At 41.2% G+C, this 19,849-nt stretch overlaps 1 protein-coding gene across 1 annotated transcript in view; it reads right to left on the bottom strand.

Moving 5' to 3' along the window:
• Window positions 1–6,736: 6,736 nt before the first annotated feature.
• NWD2 (NACHT and WD repeat domain containing 2) overlaps window positions 6,737–19,849 on the bottom strand; it is a 219,391-nt gene continuing 206,278 nt past the window's right edge. Inside the window, exons 7-8 of the mRNA XM_088442013.1 lie at window positions 17,817–18,406; window positions 6,737–10,704 (exon numbers count right to left, since the gene is read on the bottom strand). Of these exons, the coding sequence (XP_088298139.1) occupies window positions 6,772–10,704; window positions 17,817–18,406 (4,523 nt within the window). The 3' untranslated portion in view covers window positions 6,737–6,771. The remainder of the gene's footprint in view (window positions 10,705–17,816; window positions 18,407–19,849) is intronic.

Below are 19,849 nucleotides of genomic sequence, written 5' to 3'. Positions count from 1 at the left end.
AGGCAGAGTCCTGGTGGTTCCGAACTTCTTCGATTTACGGATGATGGAGGCCACTGTGCTCATTGGGACCTTCAAAGCAGCAGATATTTTTCTGTACCCTTCCCCAGATTTGTGCCTCGAGACAATCCTGTCTCGGAGGTCTACAGACAATTCCTTGGACTTCATGCTTGGTTTGTGCTCTGACATGCACTGTAAAGTATGCGTCCTTATATAGACAGGTGTATGCCTTTCAAAATCATGTCCAATCAACTGAATTTACCACAGGTGGACTCCAATTAAGCTGTAGGAACATCTCAAGGATGATCAGTGGAAACAGGATGCACCTGAGCTCAATTTTAAGCTTCATGGCAAAGGCCGTGAATACTTATGTACATGTGATTTTTTAGTGTTTTTTTTATTAAATTTGCAAATTTTACACGTTGTCATTATGGGGTATTGTGTGTAGAATTTTGAGGACGAAAAATGAATTTATTCCATTTTGGAATAAGGCTGTAACATAACAAAATGTGGAAACAGTGACGCGTTGTGAATACTTTCCGGATGCACTGTAAGTATTACATGATTGGATGTAAAATTATATGTGGTTATCTAAACTGTCGTCTAATACAGTAGCTATAAAACATGTCACTTTTAACATAGCTTTTCAAGATGTGAATTTGCTGTATAAATTATGCACTATAGCAGTCCCTGAACACTGACAATACAGGTATATACAATATGGTGGCACTCATTGTGTGCTATGGGGCTGGAATTGGACCGTTTAAATTACCAGGCTTATGGTGGTGACAAATGGGATGTAGTTGTATTCCCGGCAATCGGGATGCCGGCGCTTAGAATGCCGACGCTGTAATCCCGACATCTGTCAAAATCCTGGTGCCAGTATCTCGACAGCTGGCATCCCAATGGTAAGTACTGGGGTTAGGGTCATGGGATAGAGTTTGGCACAAGGGGGAGGTTAGATTTAGGCACTAGGAAGAGAGGGTTAGGTTTAGGCACTAGGGGGAGGGTTATGGTTAGGCACTAAGGGGGAGGTTAGATTTAGGCACTAGGAAGAGAGGGTTAGGTTTAGGCACTAGGGGGAGGGTTAGGTTTAGGCACTAGGGGGAGGCTAGGTTTAGGCACTAGGAAGAGAGGGCTAGGTTTAGGCACTAGGGGGAGGGTTATGGTTAGGCACAAGGGGGAGGTTAGGTTTAGGCACTAGGGATAGAGGGTTAGGTTTAGGCACTAGGGGGAGGGTTAGGCACTAGGGGGAGGTTAGGTTTAGGCCCTAGGAAGAGAGGGTTAGGTTTAGGCACTAGGGGGAGGGTTAGGCACTAGGGGGAGGTTAGGTTTAGGCACTAGGGAGAGAGGGTTAAGTTTAGGCAGTAGCGAGGGAGGGTTAGGGGTAAGGAGAGGGGACTGCCGGGATCCCAAGCGCCGACATCCTGTACCCAACCCGTGACAAACAATGCAAACTAAAAAGTGTTTGACATCTGGACTGGAACCCCCAAAATCAAATTCAATTTCGATTGGGCATACTGAAATATCTGGTTAAGATAATAGTCATATTAGTGTGTACGTGTTGATACTGGCCCTTTCAGTCTATTCACCTTGGCCAATCACCAAATAACCAAATCTGAATGTCCATTGTGTTAGCAAAATCTTCCACAGATCTGGTTGACCAGATGGTAGTGTATGTAGTCCGCTAAGGCACACCTCCCAGCATTCTCACATGCACAATCGGGACATAATAAGCCCTGCCCCCGATCTTCACAAATTTTGGACACAACTTTGCATCATTGAGCCCTGCAAATCGTGACAGCCTGCCATACTGAGATAGATGGCAGGTAAGGGCTGCTTTACCTTCAGACAACTTTATATATTATTTTGGTTTATACATGCCTGCAAATTTGCTCATATACACCAATCAATCATACAACTAAACCACTGACAGTTGAAGTGAATAACATAGAGTATCTTGTTATAATGGCACCTGTCAAGGGGTGGGATATATTAGGTAGCAAGTGAACAGTAAGATCTGGAAGTTGATGTGTTGGAAAATGGGCAAGCATAAAAGATCTGAGTGACTTTAACAAGGGCCAAATTGTGAAGGCTAAATGACTGGGTCAGAACATCTCCAAAACTTCAAAGTGAACCCCATAAGATGGGTGCCTAACATCCCTAATATAAACACATTATACATATTAGAATGGACACTATTATAGGTAAGTCCTGGATAAATTGACTTAATGTGTTAGTATTAGGGATGTCAGGGACCCATCTTATGGGGTTCACCTTGACGTGGTGGATCGAAAAACATTTTTTGCCAAACTTGTACTAAGAACCTCACTTATACTCCATTTTAATTGTAGAGTTCATCATGATTATTTTGACTATCATTGCTCTTAGTACTCAGAGTGTGCACATGAGTTCTTTGTCCTCTGCAATGATAGAAAGGTGTCTCGCATTGCACTGGTTGCTATGTATGTAGTTGCGTAGCAGCAGACCGGTCAGAGTGGCCTTGTTGACCCCTGTCCACCAACAAAAGTGCCTACAATGGGCACGTGAGCTTGAGAATTGGACCTTGAAGCAATGGAAGAAGGTGGGCTGATGAATCACATTTTCTTTTGCATCATGTACATTTAATGCTAGTTTTCTTTCAATATTAAAAAGACACATTTATTTTTCAATATAATTGCTTTATTTTTACAAACAATGCATACACAAGACTGTATATTGTTTGAAGACCGCAATAGAGTTTTAATTCAGTAACTCTGTAACAAAAGGTAACTAAGTTAAACATTTATGAAAATATAAATCTCTCCTTGGGCAAACGCACCCAACAATACAAAGTTTACATAAAAACATTCATCTATCAATTGCAAACAAGATAGGAAAAATCATTCAAGTCACTGAATATACTATGTTGGCTTTACACAGAACACAGATGTATCACTTTGTATGTTAGCTGGGCATTCTCAATCTAGTAAACTATTCAAGCAGATATCTAATGCCCAACAAGCTTATTTTATATCAGTCCTTTTAGAAGCTGGCAAAGGACATGCTGCTTCATTGTACAATATTCAATTAAGGTCAATTTCTTCGGAACAGTTGATTACATACTGGATCAAAACTAAATGTAGAAAAGTTTAGAGCAGTTGTTAGCTGTACACACATTAAATATCTCATTTAATACATCAAAGGTACGTAAGAAACTCACTACATATTCAAAATATTATAGAACCTTTGGATACATTGATATGATATACTATTTTTGACAGTATGTAGGCATTATGTCAATCCCAGAGTATTCCATTGGTCATTTATTCTGTGCTTGACACAGAACATAACATACATTTTAAGGCAAATGTCATTATCAAACCTTGACGGGTCCAGAAAGTTACTATTTTAGGTTTTTTAGTTTGACATTTTAAGATAGGAAACTGATGTTGTGTCTCGGTGCTGTGTTGAAATGCCCTTTCTGTCTGAACATGCAATCAATACATCAAACTTGGAAGTTAATACTTTACTTATACTCACGTGAGTAGTCAGTATAATAGTAGTATGTGTTTGGGTCACTGGGGAGAAATGTCCATTTTCAGATATTTAGTTTATAAGATACAAATTGGCATGCAAATGACCGCTAACATTTTAGAGACTTACAAATACACTGTGTAAGTTTATGTGACCCAAAAGGGGTACATTTACTAAAGAGCGGGTTTACAACCTCTGGAGTTAAACGGCAATAGCTAATAATCCAAAACAAGTCGGATTTAGCATTTATTGCTGTTTTAAAATCAACTGCCAAAGCAACTTTGGAATCCCACTGTTTAGTAAATATACCCCAAAGGCCCAGTGACCTCTTATATTTGTACTATGGTTTGTGTAATTAAGATGAAAAAAAAAAATAATGTAAATTTTTCTAGGCTTTCCTAAGATTTTATGAGGTTATAAATAAGCAAAGATAAAACAAGCAGTAATCGGATTAGATTCGCTAACCGTTTTTTTTTTTATTTTCCTGCAATCCACTTTCACTCACCTACTCAAGACGCACTCTACTCAAATATAGAGGAACCAATCAGATTCTACTAAACATTTATCTAGCCCCTTCTAGAAAATAATAGCTAGAAGCTGATTGGTTGTTTCTATGGGCAGCATCTCCACTTCTAAAAATTCTCACTTTAGTAAATTTACCCCTTGGAGAGAGATAAAGTGGACGGAGATAAAGTACCAACCAATCAGCTCCTAACTGTCACCTTCCAGACTGTGTTTTAAAAATGACAGTCAGGAGCTGATTGGTTTGTACTTTAACTCCATCTACTTTATCTCTCTCAAAGACTTAGGGCCTGATTCAGAGCCACTCGTAAGTGGCAGCTCGTTCGCTCCGAGCGATGTTTGCCCAACTGCGCATGCGTACGGATCGTTATACGCATGCGCGAACCAGTCAGTGCGGCCGAAATTCATGTGCTCGCAAAATAGTGAATGCCTGCTAATTTGAGTGACAGAATGAGGCGTATGTGGGTGGTATCAGGGGAAGGTGCTTGAAAACGGGGAGTGGAGATCCGATCGCAGGCGTGCTTAAAGGTCAAAACGGGCGTTTTATGGGTGTGCATAATTAATACAGCAGCGTCATTGACCACGTCACTTGGTTTTTTTAAACTCAGAACTGCTCGCAAGATTGTGGTAGCAAAAACCAACCACAAGAATAGAGAGCAGCTCATACCCTGTTCGATGTACTCGATTAATCTAATAAATAGCGGACATGACGTAGGATGCGAGCGGACAGGGGGCGTAGTTTCCCAAAAAACGACTGCAAGTTTTGTTCGCTCGTTCAGACCTAGAGGCGTGAACAGACCGAAAACAGCGAACGGTTCATTTGAATAGCCACCCCTATTTTCTGGACGAGCGAGCACAAATAGCGACCGGCTCTGAATCAGGCCCTTAGTACTTAGACCCCATTGTCAGTTAGGGGAAGGAGAGATGGCAAAATACAGGCATACAATCTTTTGCTATGAATTGTAAAGAGAGCGTGAGGACAATCGTTTAAGCCGGTACTTGTATTTTTAAATATTTACATGGCAGCCCATTAGTTTGATAACTATTTACAAAGTACCTAGTCAAGTCTGTGCACTTTCACCAAGTACTCCTTCTTTAAACATTTGTATCCTCTCCTACTGTATTTTCTTTGTATAGTTTCTATGGTTTACTAATACAATAACTTCTTTTCTTGAGTAACATTTTACAGCTGAATCTGCACAATGTACCCAAAGGACTACATGTAACACTGGCTGAAAAACTCTGCTGTGTGGTCAGTTTTTATTTGCACACCTCGTCCTTGCATGTTATTAGGAAAGCGTTTTGAAAATGAAAAATAAGTTATTTACAAAAATAGTTGACATTTAAACATAGTCGGCTCAGTCAAGTCATGGAAGCTATCATGCAACACGGTCACATGGTATACTGAATGCGTGCGCCAAAATGTTTTCTCCTAGAGAAGCAGCTAATATTATTACTTTATACTCCTTACTTGTAAACATTTATTACTGTGTAGTATGAATTAGGTATGTTGACATTTGAGTTTACATTTATCTACTTGTTTCTCCTTTGCTGTATTAGAACAAGACAGTTTGATAACAGTTTGGCTTTAAGGATAACATTACACATATATTGCATACTGTACCTCCCAACCCTCCCGATTTCAGCAGGACAATCCCAATTTTCGGGCACTGTCCCACCCGTAGGCCGCAGTGTCCAGAGGGCAGTCGCAGCAATGCCGGTAAAGGTGAATGGATGCCGGAGTGCTGGGCTGGACATGAAATGGGGGTGTGACATGCAGTCACGCCCCCCCAGGGTTGTGGCCTGAGGGGGGTGAGATCATGCCCCTTTTTGGGCACATACACAATATTGCTTGAGCATAGGCATCCTCATGCAGTCCCAAATTTAAATGTAGGAATTTAGGGATGTATGATATTGCCTTTTTCTAGTGGTAATATCTACATCTATTTGTAGTACCTCAGAATTGCCATTTTTGATACTGTCTGAACCACACAGAGCGGGTTAGCTTACCATAGAATGTTAAGCTAACACCAAAGGTCACTGAAAACATTTAAAATGGTATCTACTAAAATATTGCTAATCAGGTTAAAACATAGCCCTCCATGTAACTCATAGGGTATAACAAATATATATAAAGTAAAAGCTCTGTTTTCCAGCATTATAGCATTTTATTACACAAACGTTGTATGTACTGTACTTTGCTAGAAAACTTTACTGTACTCTATACAGTACTGATAGCTTGTTACTGGGTACCTCTGTTCATACTATTACAGTTTGGAGTCAATTTCAATACTATGGCATCACAATACATAGTACAGCTGACAAGGGTGAACTATAAATATACAAATATCCTTATTTTACAGATGTTAAATGAATGCATGCCTAACCAGAATGGTTTTGCTCTCAAAATGCAGATTTACTTTCATGTATTTTCTCATGGCAGCTTCAACTATACATGAGCAATCGAAAACATTGTTGATATATGTGTATTTTCCATCCCTTTATGTCTCAGACTTTACAAGATACATGCCGATGAATATTTTGACCTTAGCTTTATACAGCATGTACTAGATAACAGAGCTTTTCTATATATTTGCAGAATGTTTTGAACAGTTTTGCTGATACTTGCAATAACATGGAACAGTAAAAGATTGTTTTATCCACCAAATAACACTGTTTTAAGATAACAAAGATGTGTAAACATTTTTTTTAAACTAGCTTTTCTTTGGAGGGTTCTCAGTTGTTGGCAGAAAAGCTCTGCCCCCTGCAGTCAATGGCAGAACACATTTTCTCGTAACAAAAGTTTTGCTTTTTGGTTGGTGTTGTCTCTGTTCCCTCACCAGAATCTGAAACCGTGATGGGACTATCTCTAGCAAACACTTCAGTGGATTCCCTCCACAAACAGTCAGGGGCCAATTTATAAATGTAATTATTGCACTTGGGCCTGAAAATGTGCGTCTTGTTATTGAAAATATGGCGGCTGTTGGAAGTGGCAATTTTTATTTTCAGTGTGGCATCAACTCGGTCCACTACGGTGTAAGTGCCGATGCTCCCATCATCAAATCCTACTACAATATTGAGGTGCCTTTGTGAGAGTGCAAGAAAACTGGGAGTCTTATATAACGAACAAGCACCAATACTTTTCCCGTCTGCAAGTCTCATCACAATTAAACTTGAGACAGAGTTGTCTTCATCATCTTCTCCATTGCGGGAACAGATGTAGACCAGATAACGTCCATCACAAGACAAGTTTTGCTTCCATATAATGCCTGCGGCATGTACCACTCGAAGTTTTCCGCTGTGCAGATCTAGAACATTGAACTTTTCATCTCCATGAGTTATGATCCCAAGCTTGCCATTGGGAGAGATTTCAAAATCATTAAGGTTTTTTAAAAAGTTACATGGTAGCTGAACCCGCCTACAAATGGCTTCCTCGGCAAGGCTCCAAATACTCACGGTTTCAGTGGATGTCATGAAAACAACAAACTCTGGACAGTCTGGAATCAGTCTAAAGTTGACAATTGTTGAACCATCTTCGCAACAGAATTTTTTTGTTATGCTTCCTGTCCATAGACTTACAGCTAAAAGTTTGTTCTTGGTCATGCCGATCACGAAAGTATTTGCAGTGGTTATAAGTGCATTCTTTAAGGCAGCTAGGATGTTACATACTTTATGGCCTGTTGCGAGCCTCCATACTCTGGATGCATTTTGCTCACACAAAGACACTATAAATTGATCATTATGTGTAATCAACAGCTGAGATATCTTTTGACCACTAATCCGAAGGAGATTTTCACCCGTGACAGTATGCCAAACATACTGGTTACATTTGTCATCGGAGGTGACCATCAGTTCTCCAGTGGTCGTGAGTACACTATTTTCTACGATACCTTCATGCTTAAAGGCAGATTCAATGAAACCTGTGTTGAAGTTCCACTTATGAACATATTCAGATCCATCAAGTGAGTAAAGGTAATCACCTCTCCCTGACAGCAATACCGTTTGGACAGCTCTTCCAGTCTTGTCAATATTGGACATTGCTGTTAAGATATCAATGTCCCAAATAGAAAGCACACCACTGATGGATAGCGACAGGAGTAAGTTATGGTGGCTGGACTTGACTAATTTCACTATGTTCCCTGAGATTTCTTGTAAACTTGCCATGCACTGACCGGTATCTCTTCTCCAAACAAAAATAGATGAGGTATTTTCCATGGAAGCAATTATACAGTCACAATTCCTGGAAAGAACAGCTGATATAAATCGTTCGTTACGTTTCGCCCTAAACTTTTCGGAAACCTTCCACATGCGTGTATCAAGAAGTTCAATGCTCAATGCTTTACAGATGAGAATTGCACTTTGGTCTTCAGACAGCTCAGTGCTGATGACTTCACTGTCACCTTTGGTACAATCAAACTCTTCGGTCAGCTGGGGATTGGTTATTTCCTCTATGTTCCAAACAGAGAGGCTCCCTTCATTGTCAAGCATGACCACTTCTTGACTTGTATCAAGAGCAAGAATATATTTCACAAAACCCCCAGAAAATTCAGACGTTACAGTTGATAACTTCTCACCAGTGCCTAGGTGAAATATAGTGGTGGTATTGAGGTATTGTCCACAAAATGCATATAGCCCATCTGAAGAACATTGGATGCATGTTACTTCATACCAACAATTGAAATTATATAGTGGCCACCCATAAAGTAAATCGATAACATTAACATTTTTGCTTGCTTCCAACCATGCCAGTGCATGTGTATGCGACAATGTAAAACCATTAATGAGATTAGGCCCACCTCCAACACCTTTGGAGCCTTTAACTTCAACTTCTGATAAAAGGCAAGAGTTAAGGTTGTCATAAATTAATAGGGTATTCTTGGCTGTGGACACAACAAGATATTTTTCATCTGCTGTAAGCTTCATCCCCATTATTACAAACTCTGTAGTTGTGATCTGTCTTAGAAGTTGTCTTGACTCAACATCCCATGTACTGATGGTGCCATCCTCAAGTGCAGCAATTATCATATTTGGGCTGTATGTAGGAAGGACATCTGTAACATGTAATGAGCTAGATGATAGAGAAAGCCTTTCAGGTGTGTAAGTCACATCCATGGAAGAATGCAGTGGGACAATAGAACAGTATTTAGGACCATCTTTGTCACATTCTAAAAGGAGGTTTCGGAATTTAGGCAAAGAACTCACAACTGGAAGAAGTATTTGCTGTAGCTCAGCAGAAAGTGACCCTGGATTTTTCAGAACTTTGTTTTTTATGCTTTGAAGGGTACTTGCCAGAAACTTAAGTTCTTTTTCTTGAGAATAATTATATGCTACTTCAATGTCACCTAGTGCCCTATCAAACTGTCCAATTTTAATCATAGTGTAGAGCCAACTAAAGTTCATTGTAATCCCAGACATCGTTTCATCTGTCATTCCACATCTTGTCAAATGGTGCAACAATTCTGTCATTTTCCTGTGATTAACAAAAAATATATCAGGTTGCAGAGGATTGCATTGAAATGCCCATGGTTGCTCGGGAGCCTGCCTGTCAAATTCTGTTTCATCGTTATAATATTTTTCCACTTCACTGATGCTTCTGTGTTCATTCTGGATGCAGTTTTCAAAATACTGATGCTCACTGTAAAAGGGTTTTTTCCTTCCTCCTGACCACACTCCCAAGAAGTACTCTGCCATGTTGACATGCATTTCTTGTATGTCATCATTGTTGTTGAGATACAACTTCTGCGCAATGAGTTGAAGATGTCTGTTAGCCCAAACCATAAGGGTAACATTCCTTACATGCCTTTCTACTAAATATCCAGCAAGATCCTCTTTAATTTGTGCAATGATCGTATATGGTATCCTTAATGGATTCAGTGGTTTTCCATTGGCTAATAACTCATTCATGGCACAATTATCAAGAGCTAGGATGTCTTCTAGTTCCACCTCGCTAAGTCCTGTTTTGGCCATTGTAATGTAACCAAGTGCTCTTGATACCAACCTTAGCCCACACTTGTTTTCCAAAGAGCAGAACAATTGCTCTATGTTCTCGTGGACAGTCATGGAAAGAGTTGATTCATCAACATCTTTATGAGATCTCCAGTTTCTGACCTCTCTAAATGTTAGGTTCACAAACATTGGCAAAGTACACCTGGAAAATGCTTCATTCACATAAATTTGTTGACCTGATGTTATTTTCCTTTTAACTCTCAATAGCTGATGTTTTAGTATTTGGCTGCACATTTTTCTGTCCCGTGGAATAAGTTCTATATAGTTATCCTCATTGTGTATAAGGCACCTTAATTTTTGGAGGATTCCATGCTTGTTTGGCAGTGTTGAAAGAATAATACGAACTGTGCGTGGAAGATGAATAGGCAGCCACCATAGTTTTCTAGCATCATCGTTATCTGACAATTGCTCAAGGCTGTCTAATACAAGGACTAGGGGTTTATGAAAAGAAGACTCATTCAGCAAGTTTAAAAACAGTTCCCGCAGGTCCAGGATTTTCTTAGGTATACTCTGTAGTAAACATTTGTAATTCACTGCCAGTTGCTCACATAGACTTTGCAGAAGGCTGTTTAGGTCAGAGCTCATTTCAGTGGATCCTAGAAATCTTACAATGACTACAGGGTCAGAATCTGGTCCCATTTCTTCCTGAAGCCACGAACAGGCCTGCAGAAAAATAAATTGAAGTACAGTTTAATTTAGTTTTATATATTTACATATCTTGGGTTAGAATAATGATCTCTGAAAGTTACCAGCACAACCTTGCTGCTCTTAACTCCTCTTTTCTTCCTCTCTAGACAGCCTCCTCTCTCCCATCTGTACGCTCTCCTGCCCTGATCAAGCATTATCACTTTACAACTCTACCCACATCTCTGCTCTTGACTCCAGCTATGCTGAAAGGTATTTGAGGAAATCATGTATTCACGCTGACTACCTCCATTTCAAATTCATTCTCGCTTCCTACAGATCCGCTCTGTCACACACTAGGCAATCTTAATTCAAATATCTTATTAATGCCCAATCCTCCAACCCATGCCTCCTCTTTACTATATTAAACGCACTCCTCTGACTCCCCACTCTTCAATTTTCCTCCTGTCTCTCTGCCTTTGAGTTCACCACCCACTTACTACAAAAGTATCCACAGTGCTATATCCTCTCACCAGCATCCCCAGCCCACTGCTACTCTCCCCCACTTGCCTTCATACCCTTTCTCCTCCACCACTGTGGATGAAGGCTGCATCCTCCTCTCATTTCCTCCTCCACTTGCACCCTTTACCCTTTACCCTCATACCTGTTTCTCTCTCTCTATCTCTCCTGATGTCTGCTCCTAAATCATCCAATTCTTTAACCTGTCCCTCTATTTCTGTTATGTACCCTCTACCTTAATACATGCCCTAGTCTCAGACATTCATAAGATGTTTTCACTTGACCCAGACTTTCTCTCTAACTACCGCTCTATCTCTCTCCTCTCCTATGCCTCAAAATTCCTTGAGGGGATTGTCTATTTTCACCTCACTTTTTTCCTTTCCACCACTCACTTTAAACCTAAATCAATCTGGCTTCCATCCCCTCCACTCAATTAAAAACTGCCCTCATCAAGGTCACCAATGACCTTCTCATGGCCAAATCCAAGGGTCACTTCACTCTCCTCATCCTCCTCAATCTGTTTACCACCTTCAACAATATTGACCAGCCTCTCCTCCACACTCTACACTCTCTATTCCTACCTCACCAACCATTCCTTTGCTGTCTCTACTGCTGTCTCCATCTCCCCCTCACTTCTTCTACCTGTACACATACCCCAAGAATTTGTACCTGGCTGCTTCTCTTCTCCCTCTATACCTCTTCCCTCATTAGGTCCTTCAGCCGTCAATAACATTTTTTAAAGTGATGACACTCTCTGACCTGGACCTCTCTCTCTTTATCCTCTCCAACTGCCTGTCTGCCATCTCCAGCCGGATGTCTTTGCACTTCCTGAAGCTTAACATGGCCAAGACCAAACTTATTATTGCTCTGCCTTCCAGAGCCCCCCCCATCTTTCTCCATGTTGAAGACCTTACACTTTCTTCTATCCCCAAGTCTGCTGCCTCAGTATCATCCTGGACTCTAATCTCTCCTTCACTCTCCACATTCAGGTCATCTCTCAATCTTGCCTATTCCAGTTCATGAACATTGCCAGAATATAGCCCTTGCTTACCCCCAATGAAACAAAAACTCTCATTCACATTCTCATCATTCCTGATTAGACTACTGAAAACTCCTCCTTTCTGGTCTCCCCACTTCAATCCATTCTTAATGTTGCTGCTCATTTAATTTTTCTCTCCAACATACAGTATATGCTTCCCCCCTCTGCTCCCTGCTTCACTATCTCCCTATCCTACTCAAAATCCAGTTCAAACTCCTCAACCTTAGGGCCGTATTCAATTTGAAGCAAAAAGCTGTTTTCGCGTGTTTTTGGCGAAAACTTTTCGCCAATGACGTCATTTTCGCCTGTTTGGGTTTTACTCTGAATTCAAATTTGGAGACTTTTCGCCTAGGCGGAAAGTCAATGCAATGCAATAGGCGAAAAAGTTTTGCCTATGAATAGCAGGCGGAAAAAGTGCAGAATTGGGGTTTTGGGGTGCAACATTGCGGGAACCCCCGTGCAGCCTTCAGACAGTCCCCCAAAGGTAAACTGTGTCAATTTTTTTAAAAAAAACACTTAAGGATACCCCAAAAAATGACTTTGAATTTGAGGGTGAAAAAAAAAATGTTGGGGGACAAAGTTAAAAACTAGTGAACTTGACTCTGGGGGGGGTCCCCAAGGATGCCCCAAGTGCTTTTTTGATTGCAGGTGCTTGCGACAGGTGGATTTTTTAAGATTTTTTCAACTTAACTTTAGCAACTTTTAAATATGCTGGCCCCCATTTTCAAGTACCCAAAATGTGCTGGGATGACTTATTTTCTGGAAAAAATACTATTCTTCACCACATATAGAAAAACGCTATTTAGCAGCTATTGAGCCCGTTTAAAAACACCAAATACCTTCAGCAAGCCAAATCGGGGTGGGGGAGGGGGTACCATAGTAAACCCCCATGTCAGAGCGTCTTTTGGGGGGTGTCAGGCTGATTTCCCCAAATCTGACAGTACTTTCCGTCTGTTCAAGTTTCGCCAGGGTCCCGTTTCCGCATACTTCCATATTGAATACGGGGTAAAGCGGGGACGGCGGCGATACTTTTCTGCTTACAAAATACGCGATGTAGGCGAAAAGTCTGGGAGGCTAAAAAGTATTGCGGATCCGCTCTAATTGAATACGGCTCTATCTTACAAAACCTTAAACCTCATCTCTCTCCTCACCCCCTCCCACCCTCTCTGCTCATCCTGTGGCCAATGGGACGTTGTCAGGGTCAGAATACTGGCTACGGAATCCCGATGGTCATCAGAATACCAGGTCCAGAATCCCGACAGTCACAATCCCAATGGTGAGTATTAGGGTTGGGGTTAGGTTAAGGGTTAGGCACTAGGGGGAGGGTTAGGGATAGGCTGCTGGAGGGTTAAGGCTAGGCTGTGGGAGGGGAAGGTTAGGGTTAGGCAGCCAAAGAGGATGTTACGGTTAGGCTGCAGGAGGGGTAGGTTAGGGTAAGGTTTAGAATACTCTCTAACATACATCTGGATTTTGACCATCAGGATTCCCGAGCAGGCATTGTGACTGCCAGGATTCTGACCACCGGGAACCTGTACCCAAACCTGGCCAACACCTCTCCTCCACTTTTGTCATTTGCTCTCATGCTTGCCTAGAAAGGTTTGCTTGAGGTATGGCAATCCATTGGAATAGCTCCCTCGCCCAGATGTACTCGCTCCGCCAACAGGCGAAATTTAAACTCTCTGTCAGCCTCTTAAAGATTTTCTGTATTTAAACAATTAACCTGCTACCCACAGTAGAAGAATGCAAGGATTACCCCAAGTGTTTTAGCAGTAATTGCCAAAGATATGGCACTGCTGCTACTGTCTACTTTTAGAGGGGTAAATAACCATTTTGTTTTATGAATTTTTTTTTTTAACTAGTAAAAATATGTGCTGCTACTGATTATCAGTATGCACCTTTATGCCAGGGCTTTGCATTCTTTAACAAGTGTTATGCTTGGCTGTAAATAATAATGCACTTGTGATACACTGTTGTGAGGACCCACCTGCACCAGGGAGTAGGTAAGTAGTGTAAGTGGGGGTGAGTGTGAGTGAAGCTAGTGAGTGAATGTGTAATAGAATAATAAAACATACGGTGTTCATATCTTGTCATTTTATTATATTTTTTCCACAGTGAGTGTACCGGTGCAAGCAGCCTGCTAGCACTTGTAGTTCTACAAGTGCTGCAGGCCAGGCATGCTGGTGCCTGTAGTCCAACTTTGAAAAACAATATTAACCATTTATTTAAACCATTACCCCTGCAGCCACCGCCACCAGCGATGCAGGGAAGAGCCCTGATTAATATTCGGGAGGGGACACCATTTTTGAGGGGTCCCCACTTTTTGTGAGGATTGCCAGCCCTGGGCTGACCAGTTTGGGGTTGGCTTATATTAGGGCAGGGGGACCCTACACTGTGTGTCTCCCTGCTATAGTGTAAGTCCCCACTGGCTGGTTAAGCCCAGTGCTGGTTAAAGGAAAATAGGGGAACCCAATGTTGGTTTTTCCCTCGATTTTTCTCTACCAGACTGGGCTCAGAGGTCCAGGTCTGGTTATGCTTTTAGGGTTAGGGGTTAGGTTTAGGGTTCAGAACTAGGGATAGGGTTTTTGAAAAAACATTTAACACCTGATGGCCATAATTATTCTTGCTTACTGTCTTTGTTACATATTAGCAGTCAACTCAGTGAAACTATACTGTGATATAGTATACGACCGTTGCCATCTCAAGCACTTGTATGTGGCTGGGAAATTTGCATACTGGTGTTTTTTTTAAGTAACTCCAGCCATGTTCTATACTCATTTACTGTACTTACTGTAATATTTATTTTGCAGATACTTTGTATTCATTTTTTATTGAATGTCAATAAATAAATAATAATAAATAATAAAATAAATGTCACTTGCAGAGCAATCTAAAATTAACATTTTAAAAATACTGCAGACTGTATATACAGTAATATAATATTGATAACAAAATCAAATAAAAAATTAATGTTTAATAGCCCTGTCCTCAACAGGAATGGAACCTTAGGATAAGGCTAGGCTAAGCAATCAACATACAAGTTTGCCACAGAAGCCAACCACAGTATTCAGATGCTGCTCGCATCTCTTTCTAATGGCCCTGATTAATCTCACTGTGATTGCATAGGGGCTAGTGCAGTGTGAGAAGTTCATGCTTTGAATAAGACTGCTGTCTGCAACATTATTGCAAGCAAAAAGGTACTGTACATGATATGACAGCTTCGAACTAGTGTATAAGTCTCATCATGAGAACATCTCATTTTATTAAGTCTGTGGGTGCAACATTTTCTCTTTCTATCTTGCGGCTTTTACGCAGGGTAAAAGGTGGTCGAGGGTCGCGATGTTGGACAGCGTCGGGTGGCTGGCCAGCTGAGTAAGCCTCAGTTTACCCTGGCTGGCTGGCCTGCAAGCCCAGCAGACTGAGTACATCCACGCAGTCCCTAGGCTGGCCACTTCCAGAAAATGGGGTGGACACGCCCCATTTCCGGGAAGGCTGGCTACCCCCGCCCCCGAACGGCGCCTTAAAAGCCTTTGTCTGTCAATCATGCATAGGCAAATAAGGGCTTGCATGCATCTTAGCAGGACCCGTTCTGCACACATGCAAAATGGGTCCTGCGCACGCGCAGATTCCGATAATCGTGAATCTGCATTCAGCAGTGCACTGCTGAATCAGCCCCAATGTGCCTTGATGCATGTGTATGAGATGCAACTAGCTAGTCACACTAAATGTCATATGGACACTAGACAAGCCAGGACACATCTGTAGCTTGTTTACAAAGCGCATTTTTATTAAACCAAAATTATAAATTCAACTTACAGTATCTTTTTCTGCTCTTCCTGAGCTCCTTGCAGGCTGAGCTCTATATACACAGAGTTTAGAAGTAACACACTTTAAAATCCAATCAGACTGTTTGCTGGATTTTTATTTCACTGTACAGAAATCTCCAAGTTCACTGTATATATAAGATCAGATTGCCCATAGCTGCAATCAGAAATAATTGAATTTTTCTCTCCTGTTTAGCGTGTAGTTCAATACAATTCATAGATCTTTATGTGTGTGAGTCGCTGAGATTGGAAGATGATCGATGTAATCCCTAATGAAATAAAGGTAAATACAATGTACTTTCTATTTGCATTAGGGAGGCTTTTAAAAATAGGTCATAGTAATCAGTTTTCCCTGTTGTCTTGTGCTAATGCTTGCCTGTATTGTATAAAATATTTGTATACATATTTTTGTAATTTCATACCATGAATTGTAGTTTGTGTGACCTCCTTTGCAAGTTTGTTTCTTTTTATTTTGCATATCTAATACACCAAGATCATGTTTATTCGGTATGTGTGCTGAAAATAACATTTTATAATGTATGCGGTACAGCTCATTGTTGCTTTTACATATATGTTAATCGATTGGCTTATATTTACATTTTAAGGCATAATGAGAATGACCGATCTGATATGTATTTACTTTTTGGAGATATTGGTGGGCAAAGTGATGACTAAATATTCATCTGCAGTGCTTGCGTGGACTATGTTGGTGTATATGGGAACTCTTCAAAAAGAAGAATTAGATTCCTCATTCTTAAGTGTGATTTGGCAGGTGCTGCAGTGATGACTGTCTGTGAGATGTCTGTAGAGATACATCAGGGACAGTGATTAGCTGTGATTCATAAAATCTTTATTCAGCGGCCCGACTAGTCTTTGATCTACAGATTGAGGAGTCTTCTTTAGTATAGTTGAGACAATCGTGCTGAATGTTGCCATGGGGAATCTTTGTTACATTTACTAAAAATGACAGATCAATCTGTGGACCTGATTCAGACCCGCTCGCTAGAATGCGATCGCTCGTAGCTGGTTGATTTTTTGCATTCTGCGCCTGCGTACGCATCGCAGTGCGCGTGTGCGAACCAGTGCGAGAGATTGGGAAGTGTTCGCTCACTGCGCATAGACAGCCCAGCAGAGTGAGTGACAGGAGAAGCCGTTTTGCGGGTGGTGGCAGGGGCTGGCCGTTAACAACGGGGGAGTGAAGGTGTGAACACCAGAATGCCTGAGCGTCTTAATGCCATTTCAGAGGCGTGCATAATTAACAGGCAGCGTCATAGTACACGTCACCTGGTTGTATTTCACTCTGAAGTGATCGCAGTGCTTGCGGTAGGGTATAGTCAACCACAAGCGCTGCGTTCGCTTCCGATGGTCCTCGATGTACCGATGGTTGCATACACTTCCTGGAGAGGACGTGCGCAAGTGGGCGTCTTTAGACAGGCTGATTTGCGTCTGCATACACAAAGCGATCGCACGCCAAGACATAGTGGGCGTACTAATGCCTTGCCGTTCGATCGCCTGCCTTGCTGTGTGTTGGCCGGCTTTGCATACGCTGGGTGCGAGCATACGCATCTAACGAGCAGGTCTGAATCAGGTCCTATATCTCAAGACCTCTCAATAAAACCTGCAAAACAAAGACGGTGCAGCCAAGACAAACTGAAGCATGAAAATGGGTAAAGGGGGATTTTTCCTGAGGGTTTTTTATTGTAACTTTAGAGAAACAAACCACAGAAGCAGAAGAAAAAATGGGCAATGTAAAATAACTGACGATTAATTACCTTTTTAGCTACTTCTGCTAAGAGAAGCGTTTTTCCAGTGCAGGGTCCCCCATATATGATTAGAGGGTTAATGTGCCCTGATTTACAAGGCTGGACGTATTTGTTAACTAGGCTCAGTGCTTCACATCTGTATTCATAGAAGGTTGAATAAGTTCTACATAGAGACACGTGCTGTAAGATTTCATCATAGAGCGAGTCGGTCTCGGTTTCCAAGTTCTGCTGCACTGTTGCCTGGATTATATCAATCATATCTTCATAAAACTGCTTTCCGAGTCCTTCTACGTAATGGTTTTCCACTTCTTGAGAGTAGCCCAACTTCATGTCACAATGTGTCACCGAGGTGTAGACCCGCAGGTTGGATGACGCCACAATAGTTGGAATAAATTCATCCCTGAGTTTGATCAACTTCTCCATAGCTTCATGGTCTCGAGCGTTCTTGCCTTCCACTTTAATCACATCTGTGTACTTTGACATCTCTGGGATTTTCACATGTTTTTCGATGTTGGAGATTTTTCGAATATAGCAAACACACTTCTTTAGAAACGCCGCCGTTTGCTTTCCTAAAGCAAAATCAAACTCATCTTCCAAAGCTAAAGGAAAACATAGCACAGCAATTATATATTGCAAAACAGCAATAAGATGTTTGGTGTACAGTATGATAATTTTAGATGTGCAGCAGGTTTTGCCAATGAATGAAAATAATGGGGCTAATCAGATTTGGGAGCAAAGCAATAAAAAAGGAGTAACTGTGCACCTGGAGAAAACCATGTTGCAATGCAAGGGGTACAAATACATTTATTGCTTTTGTAAATATTGGATTCTTATATATTTTTTTTTGCTTTGCTCCTTGCTCAGAATCAGCTCCAATAGTGTGTCACTTTTTAAAATATTTTATAATATATATATATATATATATATATATATATATATATATATATATATAATTATATACTGATGATTTACTGTTTAAATAACAGATGCAGGTAACAGTAACTGAGATAAAGTGACAACTGAAGTTCAGGAAAAACAAATAGGTCTTTTCTAAAACCTTGAACCAAAGCTAAGCTTTGTGTGAATGTGCATTTTGACAAAGGGCCTGATTCCAAGATTTACATCAATGCAATTGCAACTGCGATCTCTTATGGATCACAATAGAGACAATATGCTAATGTCTTCTTAATCTTATCCGAGCATAGGGACACCCACTGCTGCCTTCTCATATCTGTCCGACGATGTACAGCAGAAACATCGGTAACATCGACGCAGATTGGGCAGCCACGCTGCTTGTAAGTCTGACGTGCCTCAAACACTGCGGCTCTCCTGACATGCTGGGGGAGATTCAATTGTTGTGTGGGCAGCGATAATTAATGGGCGCACGGTGTTGCAATTCAATTGTTCTGGGCGCCTATTAATTATTGCGGTCTTCACGCCCTATTAGACTGGGTTTAGCTGTGTAAAATGGCTAAACCTGCCGAAAGTCCTGGTTTGGGTGCCCTGGTTTATCGCTTATTTTTGCTTGGACCCTCCTGAGGGTGCAAGCAGAAATGCCGGCGCCAGCAGCTATTGTGCCCGAACGGAGCAACAATAGAATTGCGCCATCAGACGCCCTAACAAAATACTTGTCCAAAAAACAACTGAATCGCCCCCGCTGAGAGCTCTCATGCTGTGACTGAGATCGTAATGGCTAATTTAAGCACGCCCATGAAACAGGGTTTAAACGGCCCTGACATGCCTGCATTTGCCTAGCCCCCCCCTGTTAGCTCACCCAAACGCTGACTTCCTGTCACTCACATTGCAAGTGAATCCTCCATGTGAGCGTGATAGCAATACAATTTCAGCATTCACGTATGCGCAATGGCAAACAATGCATAAATATCTGCATTGTGTAATTTTCGGAATCAGGCCCAAAGCTCATATAGGTGTAAAACACTTACCACTGAAGACTGAAAAGTTGTCATTGCAGAACTGTAGGCTACCTATTCTGTCTTACTCATTAATATTTTTTTACACTATTTACAATAACAGTTTTTATT

Source organism: Taudactylus pleione, unplaced genomic scaffold (assembly GCF_031769625.1).
Source record: "Taudactylus pleione unplaced genomic scaffold, aTauple2 ptg000302l, whole genome shotgun sequence".
In the NCBI taxonomy this organism is placed as follows: domain Eukaryota; kingdom Metazoa; phylum Chordata; class Amphibia; order Anura; family Myobatrachidae; genus Taudactylus; species Taudactylus pleione.
The sequence above is the reverse complement of the archived record's forward strand: the minus strand, read 5'-3'. Positions and strand labels throughout refer to the sequence as shown.